Genomic DNA, 12,442 nt, shown 5'->3' with positions numbered 1-12,442 from the left:
TAATCACGCTTAATAGATAATATATGAATGATTGCACAAAATTAACAATTTTCACATTTGGTTGGGCACAAAAACATATTAATTTGCACTTAATATAAAATGCATGTTTTTATAATTACTATTCCAGTATTGATTTAAATAGCCATACATTTATGATATAAATTAATTGTATAATTATTAACTATATATGTATCATAAATTAAAATATTTATAAATTTATAAATAATTCATAATTAAAATAATTTATAATTAAATATTAGATGAACAATGATCAAAACGATTGTAATCAATATATATTTCTAAATAAAATAGTAACATATATTACAATATAGATTAATTACTTTATACTTAATTATACACGCGTTTAAAATAAAATAATTTAAAAACATAAATCAGTCTTATATGACCCAGCTATTAATTTAGTATGACTTTAATATCTGTTAAGATATATAGAACTAATGATAAAAATAAAACTAATCATTATCAAGCTTTTAATTTTGAAAATATGTTGTTTTTGTTCAACCACTCACATATACAATAATATATTAGATCATAGAGATTCATTATGTTTAGATGACTAGATTTGAGGACTGAATGTATAAGTTTACGTACGTAATTATAAATGCGCCAAAATTAGTAAAATTTTCCTAAATCTGTATTTAAAATTCTAAGCAACAATTCTCAACTTTTTATAATCGAATTCATTCGATGTACATTTTCTATCATTTATCCCTGCAAATTCTTTATTAATATACATTCTGCATTCTATTATCATTGCTACATTTTTTGTTCATTAAGCAATGTCAATATAATCGTCAAAATATGTTTTTTTCTCTTCAAATTCTTTTCAACATTTTGAACATTTACAACAAAACAAACATACAAATTACGATGATTAATGTAACTATATTTGGAGAGTTAGCAACATTAATATTCTTATTTAACGCCCAGCACATACATTTAACAAACCTTCCATTCGTTTTATTTTTACTTACCAGACAATCGGATTTATATATTATTATTAAGTAAATAAACAAATAAAGCAATTAAATGCCAATGCTATAGTTCAATTTATCACGTAATATAATCGAAAAATTTTTAAATCTTACTGTATACATAACTTTTTGATTATCCTTAATAAACTTTATTCTCAAAAAATTTTTGGAAACTACCGTAACTTATTCTATTCCAAATGTATTCGTTTCTTCTACTGCCAACAGCAGTTTTTCGTATAGAATTTCCGGCGTTGGATATGGTGGTAGATCTAAGCGATTAAAACATGTATGTGCTCTGCAAAAAAATATATTTTAGTTCATTTTAAATTTTTAAAATTTGTCTTACAAATTATATGAAAGTTAATCGGATTTTTTTCGTATAAAATTTAAATGAAAATTCACTCGTTTTAATTTTAATTTTCATTTTAATTCTCATTTTAGTTCTAAATCTCGTTTTAAATCTAAATCAAGGCAAATAAAGAATATTATATAGTACTCAGATGCAATATTATATAATAAATAAGTCGATTTAAATTTTACTTATATAATATTGAATATAATGTTATTCATCTTGTTTAATTTAATTATTATTTTTAAAAAAATTTTTAAAAATGACTCTACAAACGCGAACAGTATAAAAAAAAAAAAGAATAAAAAAAATTGTTAAACAAGCAACTTCTTGGCTTGAACGTATCAATAAACAAGTAAAATATAACTTATTCATATTGCATAAATGTATATTTTCCAACACAAGTTTGTAATTGTTTAATTTAATACAAATTATTAATACGCAAATTTAATTATTCAATGAAAAATTAAATACAGCAAATCTTTGAAATGTTTTGCAATGGATAAATTTATACCATATTTCACCTAAATATAATATATTTATTATCTCTATATTATATTACATTACATTTATTATTATTATTATATATATATACATATATTTTTTTTCGAATTTATTTATATATAGTTGTATAATCATTGAAAATAAATTAAATAGAGAAAATGCTTACTAATCGTTAATAAGAGGACGTATTTGTAAAAGTACCTCGGTAAACTATTCGGTCGTCCCCATTTTTCAATACAGAATTTGCGCGGTCCGGTAGAGCCCCTGAGTGCGGCAAATCCCTCATACGGTATGCTCGATGTGCCAGTAACAAACTGCAGTAGTCTCAGCCTCTGTTCGTTAGTAAATCGACTGATACTACCCCAGAACCACTCTATGACAGGATGGGCGTCGTGATAACCGCTCCGGTACTCGGTGTGCGCGCGCCAGTCGTTTAAGTCGATCTCTGCCGCCCCCGCGATCACGAGTTCCAGTTCCCGCGCATCGAAGACGGATACTAAACGGGGATCGACGACCTCGTAGAATCCTCGTACGAGAGACTCCGTTTGTTCGGCGACACCGCGCTCCAGACGCCATCTGAGTATCCGCTCGAGGTACTCCTTCTTGTTCTTTTCCGTTACGGAGATGTTCCTGCCACCCGGCTTCAGCTCTCTTTCGGCAACTCGACCTGCAACAATAAACGTAGGTAGATATTAAAGAGATAGAACTCATTATGAGCCAAATGGATGCTTACATAGAACATAGTAGATAAAAATTAATTATGAATATACGATTTTGTAACTTTACTTAGCGTAAGTATCCTTCGTAATCATTGCGCGTCAACTTTTATATTTATATCAGCAAATCATGTGTGAAGCATTTATTTGGACTGCTGCCTTTTGATTTGGGTTTTAAAGCTTTAGTTTCTTTATATGTAACTAAAATAATTCTAGGGCTTGTGCTTTTTAAGATTATAGTACTCTAGCTATCATTCATTATAATTTGCTTTAAGAGTTCTTGAACAAATATTTATCTACGTATTCACTTTTTAAAAGAAATGCAATAATAGTTTTTTTTTTTTTTTAAAGAAAAGAAGATTGAATAATAGATTAGCGATTAGTTTTTAAGGTATTCATGATTTTCAAATTATTCAAGCATAATGTAAACATTATATTATTTACATGCATATTTTATCAATGAGTAATTATATTAGAAATTAGAGAAGATTATTAACGTTATTTATTGAGTAAATAATCAATTGCTCTTTTCAAATTTCAAAATGTCTTCATAACTTGGAATAAGTAAAATATTTCAACTCGATGACTTAAACGCGAACTTATTTTAAGAAATAAAATGATTTTACATATGCGTACAAAAAATAATTTCATAGCAATAAATTAATTAAACAAACCTAATAATTCCTCGGTAACGGAGAATGTGAGTTCAAGTGGCTCGATACTAATATCCTTTTCCTTGATCCACATCAAGCTTTGATGAAACTCTTGATCTAAGCTTTCCAAATCGCTCAAACTTGCTGCGATACGCAGTAATGCTTTATAAAACGGCCTTGTGAAAAAAACATCCAAAAGGTACTGATGGACAAGGGCGAGACCCAAAACGCGTCCCGAAAATCTGAACCAATCGTGGTAATTGTCAACGAAAGCAGACATTGGAGAAACTTGTACGGTGTAAGTATCGTTCGCTGAATACTCAAAAAGGCCGTAATAAGGATTAAAGAGTTCTCGAGAGAGATGAAAAAAAAACTCACGCGATGGACCGCCATAATCTAGACCTTCTTCTCGATCAAATATCACGACAAGTTTGCCTTTTTGCAAATCTTTTTTCGAAACGGCCATTATATGAGTAAATGCATCTTCTAATAAATGTTCTCGTCGAATATGAAGCCTGGAAGGATTTTTTTATTTTTATATAAATTTATACTAATAAATTATTTACTAGTAAGCTAAATTTGTATCAATGTATACAACGTATAAAACATATTTATAATCGTAAAATCAATCAATCGTACAAATCTGTTACGTCGTTTGTATAATAATTTTAAAAGCCATTTACAAGTAAAAATAAAATGAAGTTTGCCTGGTAATACGGATAGTTAACACTGCATTTCTTAAATAGCATATAATAAGTTTATTTGTATTTACTTTAATTTTCCGGGACCTTGGCCATATCCTTTGCTCTCGAGCTTCCTGTAGAAAGTTCTTAATTTTGCTTCAAAATCTCTTCTGTATGGAGCCGGAGCCCTCGCGGATGCTCTAGTTAAGCCTGGCGATGCATGTGGACTATTTAAAGGAGATCTTCCAACATTACCGGGGATGTATGACATAATTTCTTGTTCGAATAAACTATACGCAAAAGAAAAAATAAAATAAAAAATAATTAGAATATTTAATATATAGAAAAAATAAAATTAAAAATAATTAAAATATTCATATAATATGCCCCTTTTATTGTTATTATGGTAAAAAATTATTTGTTCCCTGTAACAATATAAGCTCGCGATGGAGACTGCTTATTATTCTATATAAATTAATTTGAAATTGATATTTTATTTTAAAAAATCAATGAAGAAAGGCAAAATACATACAGATAAGTATATTTATTATTAATACTATGTAGTAACGAGTTTGTTTATTAAATTATTTTACTTTGTTGCCGCTATATCACAGTAATTACTTTTACACATATCAAATATCTAATAAATCGATAAATGTTTTAAAATCAATTTACCTGATGATATAATAGGATAATTGAGAATGGCATTATTATTTTGATACTTTGTATTTGTGTTGTCGAAGAGCAGCTGTTTCACGGAAATTCAAATAAATAAACTTATAAAAAAAAATTCACACCTGAGAAGCAAAGCGAGCGGTACGTCGTGACCAAGTCGCTGCAGAGCCACGCTCCCTTCGATGCGTATCGCATTCACCTTTTCCCTTAAGGCAACATTTTGTCCGAGGGCCGCGTGTCTCTCCTTGAGGATATCCATAATATTCGGCTGACGTAGGAACGCGACAACCTTGTCGTTGTAGGCGACCGGTATGTCCGGAGCACTGGTGATCATCGATTGCTGAGGTCGCGGTGGTGGTACCGGGGCCTCGTCCAGCAGTGTGCGAGGATGCGCCGCTTCCGTTGGCAGTCGGGGATCGATGAACGACGTCGCCTTCCTCGCATGGTTTATAAAGAATCTCTGCAGCCGTAAACGTGTAGGCAACATTTATAATCGTCTTACGAAGGTATCGAATAATTCATCATACTCATAGCAACTTTACGAATTCACCACAAATTCATGTGTGAGGGGCAGGGCGGAGCGGAGCACGGGGGAGATACGAGATCAGCTCCATCCAATGGTTATTACTGTATTATTTATAATAGCTAAACGTGCACGCGTAAATCAGATACTGTTTAACAAATATTAAAAGGTACTCTTTTAACAAATATTACTGCAGTATTACAACGAAAAGCATTATAAATTATAATAATATTAGCATATTATTACATTTCATTATAATATATATTATTAAATTATTTTTTGAACGTATAGGCAGTTGTTAAAAATCACAGGCAATGAATGACATATTGTTTATTGTAAAATTGTAGTTGTCTTATATAAATATCTGATGTAAATAAATTTTATTTATGATTAATATTCTGTGAATAGTCTAACAAACAATAATCTGGTAATTTGATATGGAATTATGATTACGAAGTTTGTTTAGACTAAAATAAAAAGTAGAACAAAAATCACTTATGTTGCAATAGGAAATTATAATGCATTAACACTGACCTTTCCAGTTCTGTCGAGCTTCGACTCGTACCCGGATGGCAAATCCTTGGTCTGATCAGCGAAAAAGTTGATGAGAGCTACCAAGTCTCGATTATGCTCGTACCTTGGAAAAACTCTTGGCTCCCTCCTTATCTTGCTAATCATGTACTTAAGACTAGTGTTTCTGTTATAAAGCTCCATCGCTTCGACATTGGTGTGGAGGACAGTAAAGAAGTCGGGTCGATTGAGAAACTGAACAGCGGGTGTTGTTGTCACGTCAAAGGCTTCTAAACTGCTGGTGCCACTTCTCTCTGCTTGTGACGATGTTTGCGGTTGTTGCTGTTGAGCTTGATTGTCGGTCCGCGAAGAGCTGGAGCTCGAGGGAACGTTGGGTTCGCGATCGCTGTTGTCCGACCTGGAAATAGTGCGTCGTACGCTCTGATAACGGCGATCGAGTTGCTGGAGCCGTAGATCGCAACCGGCATTGCGAGTCGATGAGCCTGTTAAATGGAATTTCGCTGATAATTAATCGAATATTACATACACATTTTATTAGCTATTTTTCAGAGATATATTAATACACAATAATTATCGACTCAAGCAAATATCTTTTATTTATTACAAGTACTTCTATTAAAAGCAAAAGGATACGCGGGTTTAAATTGTAATATTAATTTATAATAGCGTTATATTATTATTAAAATTTATTAAAATGAAAAAAATATATATATTCATATCTAGATGATGATAAGTAATGAAGTATAAAAATTAGTACAGATAAAATAGAGATTTGTGCGTTATTTAATGTTACTTACTTGATATAATAAGAGAATAACAATTTTTAATTGGAATAATAAATAATTTACTTAACGAAGACTCCGAAGTTTTTTATAAATATGACTATTTAATATTATTAACATTTTTTCTAATTTCTATATTAAGTATCGCTTACTGTTGATTGTATACATTGCTTCTATAAAGAAATTGTACATTAATTAAAAATTAAGACTTGATAAAATAAAATTAAAACATCTATAAAAATTACAAGCAATTAATATATTTAAATTGGGACACAAAATATATTTATAACAAAATGATTACTGACTATGTGTATTTTTAAATTGATGCTTGAATGCATGTATTAATAAATAAATGATCTACTTTAAACGTTATCTATGATTGACGATATAACACGAAAAATGATTCGATATTTTTTTTTATTACTATGTTTTGCATGTACCGTGACTCATTTGAATATTCATTTACATTTGTAATGACTCTGATCATATCCGATTGAAGATAATATTCAGAAGGAACAACGACATATATTTATACCTATGTCGATTTATATATAAATGATTTCTTGTTGGTGTCTATACATATATATGTATATATACCTTAATCTATATGCGCATAAATAAATTACAAATATTATTGTAATTCTTATATTATTTAACATTCATATAATTTATTGATATTTTAATTAAATGAAAAAATACGAATTTTTAAATACTGCACAAACAATTAATTTAGATATTTCATTTTAGGATCACAATTGTGAATTATAAATGGAATATATAAACCAAATTTTGTAAAACAAAAGATATTGAACAATATAGTTTTATAACAATCGTATACGATTAATTTCACGAATTAAAAATAAAATTTCTAGTCTTTTACGTGAATGCATAATTTAGAATAAAATTTACTTTTAACGGTTTATTGTCTTTTCAGTAAATAATATGTTTATTGTCTTAGCAATTTTAATTACATAATTAAATATTAGAAAGGTAATTATTTTTTATACATATTTATTTACAACTGCGTATAGTGAATGTATATCACGTGTGTAACATATAATTTAAGACAATTAGTATCGAATAATGTTATATGTAATTTAGAATTAAAATATGTTAAAATATTTTAGTAAAGACATTGTCTAAAGTTTTTTTAATTTTTAACATCAGATTAATATTTGACTAGAGATTAATAATTAATATCATACATTCTTTAAGCCGAGTAGTTAATTGTTTCATATTAAATTGTTTAAATGACAATTATAAATCTGTATCTAAATAAAATACCTTGATTTCAATAAGAAAAGGATAATAATAATTAATTGTGACTTCATTGACTCACCTGGACGTTGCCATGTAGTTGTCCGATTCACATGATCTATGTAGAATACACGACCATGACTATCTATTCGTGCTTCCCAAGCTAATAAAATGTAAACATTAGTTAATAAATATTATATAATTTGCATTGATATATATAATAAATTTATATATAAAAAAGGGTATCAAGCACGCTTAATAAAATTATTTTGTAAAATAATTTTCAACATTCGAAATCGGAACAATTTCAATTACTGTAAAAAATATAATTAAATTTTCCAGAAATCTTAAATATCAATATCTTCTATTATACTTAACAAAGTATGTTTTTTTATATATACGAGACTTCAAATACCAATAAAATAAGAACCAGATAGATGGTAATAATTAATTTTAAATTATTTTTGGTAAATTTTGTCCAAGATAATTCTATTTACATTAAAGTTGCATATTAAATTGAAAAACACGATTTGCCTAACAGAAATTCTATTTTTAGTTTAATGTTACACTCGGTGCTGTTTATTGAAAAACAGAAAAAGAAACGTAGATTTTGTTAATAAATTGTGTGCATTAATGCGTAAAAATGTTTAAGATATAAATCGACTTATTCAAGCAATGTTTCATACGTCTGAACAATTAATATGAGAAGTACATGAATGGTGTTAAATTTCTTAAGGATTACACTTGGTGCAAGATATCTAAGGTATCGCATAAATCACAAAAAGTCAATGATCTCACAGGAGGGTAGTGGTTCCTCGGACGAGGTAAGCGCGGAGTTGGCCGCTGGGCACATGGGCAAGGAACGCAGTGGTTTTGGACGGTGCGTCGGAGTAGGCGGGCACTCGGACTGACTACTCGTACCGGCAGTGTCTGGTCTCATAAGTGGACGGTGAGCCCGAGGCGAACTCAGTAACGCAATACTCTTGGTTACTGCCGTTCGTGCCTGCGAAACATAGACAATAAGAAGTTATTATTCGTTATGCCAATTATATAAAAGTATGCCAGTTATATAAAAAATGAAATACACGAAGAAACAACGTTTAACGTGGTTTCTTATAATTAGGATTATTTTGTAAAATTGTGCTAAAGCAATTCTGCAATGTTAGCAAGTAATAAGATTAAATGTAAATGAATGAGAGAATATTTTATGTAAACGTAATTTTCTTTAATAATGATAAAAAATTTTAGTAGAATCCACACTGTATATATAATAAATTAGTGTTATTAAATATGTTAATTGGTGAAGTCTAACGATCACAAAATCAACTTACTTTTAAGTTTGATGCTTCGTCGACATCAACAATTTCAAATCCAAAACAATCTTCTGGACGTAGGGGTGCCGAAAGCTTCTGAGCATGTCTTCTTGGCAATTTCAATGGTACAGATGCTAAAGCACTTGTTCTATGCAATGGCTTATGCATTGCGCGTGGTGGTAGTGGAGGAGGATTTGGATAAAGAGTATCATAAACGGAATCTGTAGATGGAATACCACCTGTACTACGCCATAAATGATAATATTCCGATCCCTCGCATGATACATGACCATTCGCATCTGTTATTTTCTGTAGTGAAGTAAATATTAATTAATTTATGCTTGATCAAATTACATATTAGTTTTTATAAATAATATATTGTTAAGTATACAATAAAAATATACATTTATTGATTTTTTTTATAACATTGTATTTAGTTCCGTTTAAATAGTTTTATAAATTTTCAGAATAAAATATTACAACATATCGGTACCAACATATATGTATGTATATATATATATATATATATATATATATATATATAACTATAAGTAAACAAAGTAAATTCTAATTACTTTTTTATTCCTACGAAGATCAGAAATTTGTTGTGTTTCAGGATCGGAATTACTACTTTCGCTGCTCATAAAAAGTCCAGAATCAATGTCCATGGATGACATGGCTGTGAGAACATCGCGATCCTCGAGTTCAGCTCTCTGAGCTTCGGCTGCTTCATAAAGATTAACCAAACTTGGTAATTTAAAAGGTTTATTACGATTTACTAAGACAATGTCATTATCACAAGTTGAAGATCCTTCACCAGTGGACGAATCTATCACAGGAATTTGCAGTGGTAAGGATGCTGCACCATCAATAGAATCACAATTTTGAATATTTGTTAACTCATTATCGCTGGACTTATGAGTATTGAACAATGAGTTACATCCAGAAGTAGACTGGGAATTATCAGAATGATTTATATTACTTTCAAGACATCTTGTAAAATTCTTTTTAGAAGGCTCATTATCAGGTTGAGTATCTCGTAAAGAGGTTTGAGTAGTATTATCGCTCGTGCTTAAAGAGCTAACTGCACTAGATATACCAATTTCATTCGAGCCATTTATTTGAGTTTCAGCTTCGTATGTCATTAACTCTGTTGGATTATTCTCTACATCATTTTCTATTATTCTGATTCTCTCGTTCCCACTCTCCAAACTTCTTGCTTCATTTTCCATGATGACAGTTTCACAATTTAATGTTAACACAGCATTATCGAGATTTTGTACCGCTGCAACATTGTGAAAGGCATAATTGTCATTTCTAATGCTGGTATTTTCATTCTCAGCATTTGGCAAATAGCTATTGCTTTCCTCCTGCCTGGTGTTATCCAACGAGGTGAATTCAGTTTCTGCTTGAGAGTCTCCATCAGTTGCATCATCGTGCTTGGACACCATGTCTCCTTCATCTATTTCTGATGGCATCTCCTTTAATGAAACATGGCAAATAAATTGTTGTATCCCCCCTTTTCAGATGTTTTATCTGTAACATAAAGTGCAAAATACATTTATAAATTAATAATCAATAAAAAAAATCAAAAATAATTAGCTTGTAGCATTGAAGAAAAAAGCAATGTCTATTTGAATACAGTCCAACTAAAAATTTAATTAAACACAATTTTATAACAAAAGTATTTTAATTACAAATAGTTTATTTAATAGCGCTAAAGCTATTCTATTGCTTATGAATTCAACTACAGAATAATTATAAAAATGTAGTACTTGGATTAAATATTGATTGTGTTTAGATTTATAAATAAAATTAGTCTAACCATAAATAATGTTTAATATTAATAGATATGTAAAAGATTATACATAATTTTATTTATAATTCACTATCAAGCTTATATTTTACAAACCAAATATATGCAAAAGACAATAATTGACTACTTATAATAGTCCACATTATAATATATCTATAATCTTTTCTATTTAATAATCAATATTTCTCAGTTATTACTTAGATAATTAGACTATAAATGGGATTATAAATGTGTGCGTGTGAAATTGAGCTGACATTTAAAACACTGTAAGCTAAGAAAAACTTAAATGAAAACTTGAATTAATTGAATTGAAATCCATGTGCCAAATAAGAACTAAGTAACAGTAAATCACGTACAATGCCTGACGTGACTTGCAAATGAAACAATGTTTATGAAAAACTCAACAAAAATTGATGATAATGATTGTTCCTAAAAGTCAACGAATTACAAAGCAGAAAAGCAATCGTATGAGCGTAATGAAAAGTGTTGATCGATAAAGTCAATCGAGATACTTGAAAAGTAAACATTCGGCATTTCCACACAAGTGTTGGACGAGGCAAATAAACACCTGGGAGAAGAAAAGAGAAGCAAGCATTGTTGGTTAGCAGAAAATTCGATCTCGTCCGCTAGAAAATCCATTGGTCTCTTCTTGATAAGCGACGGGAGGGTCTCGGAGGCACTCAGGGCGTCAACCATCAACCCATTAAAGATCGTAGCAATCAGGCAAAAGAAGAAACGAAGGAGCAGCTGCAGATCATTACCTTGAGCCGTCACATTCTTACAGTGTCCTGTCCGTCGTCGTACGACGATTCGAGTTACAGTCTTCCGCGTGTACAGAAACGCGCGGGACGACTGCTAACGAGTCCCAATGATCAGTCCTTACACCTTGGGGGGGCCCCGAAACGACGACACTGCCTTAAACTACCATATTTAATCAGGTTCTTCTCGATAATCCGTGCGCCGCCGCCACTGATGACTCGACGAGACATCGACACGCCACATCGAACGAATAATGTGCATTCGTGCGCGTGTGTAGCTGCTGCTGGCTGTCTGCATGTGTGTCATTGTGTATGCGCAGGCGACGAATGCGCGGAAATCGTGAATGATGCAGACGGATTTGGCGGAGAAAGATAGATAGATAAATGCATGAAGACAGAGAGAGAGAGAGAGAGAGAGAGAGAGAGAGAGAGAGAGAGATAACGAAAGAGCAGTGCGTATGCGCGCGCGTGTGTCAAATGTAGTATGAATATATTTAGAGGTTATAATAAATCTGTGCAGCAGTAGTTGTATATGCATAGTGAATTCAAAAACGTTTACAATCGATGTATATGCCTTTCTTACAAATTATCATATCATAATCTCAATATGCCATAACAAAGGTGTTTTGTTTATCATTTTGTTTACCGAATTATAAATTATTATATTTTTAAATAAATGTATCACATTTAATGACTAGTATACAACAAGGAATTTCAAACATTTTACATATAACGATGCTTGAAACATTATCTTTTTATTAATATATCGCATAAACTACACATATGCACGTTCTTGTAAATTAACAACCATTCGTAAGTCATTTTGATTCAATTTCATTGACTCATGCTTACTACTTACTTCTACTTATGCATATTTACAATTTATC

General features: G+C 30.5%; 1 protein-coding gene across 1 annotated transcript; it reads right to left on the bottom strand.

Moving 5' to 3' along the window:
- Positions 1-365: 365 nt before the first annotated feature.
- Hecw (Hecw ubiquitin protein ligase) lies at positions 366-11,895 on the bottom strand. The gene is made up of 11 exons (XM_011499181.1): positions 11,559-11,895; positions 9,557-10,517; positions 9,000-9,290; positions 8,467-8,671; positions 7,751-7,831; positions 5,633-6,111; positions 4,698-5,035; positions 3,990-4,190; positions 3,239-3,732; positions 2,050-2,515; positions 366-1,290 (listed from the first exon to the last, which is right to left on the bottom strand). The coding sequence occupies exons 2-11, from the start codon at positions 10,457-10,459 to the stop codon at positions 1,179-1,181; spliced, it is 3,570 nt and encodes a 1,189-aa protein (XP_011497483.1). The 5' UTR covers positions 10,460-10,517; positions 11,559-11,895; the 3' UTR covers positions 366-1,178.
- Between the last annotated feature and the right edge of the window lie 547 nt (positions 11,896-12,442).

This window comes from Ceratosolen solmsi, unplaced genomic scaffold (assembly GCF_000503995.2).
Source record: "Ceratosolen solmsi marchali unplaced genomic scaffold, CerSol_1.0 scaffold2, whole genome shotgun sequence".
Lineage (NCBI taxonomy): Eukaryota > Metazoa > Arthropoda > Insecta > Hymenoptera > Agaonidae > Ceratosolen > Ceratosolen solmsi.
Note: the sequence above shows the minus strand (reverse complement) of the source record. Positions and strands in the feature narration are given on the sequence as shown.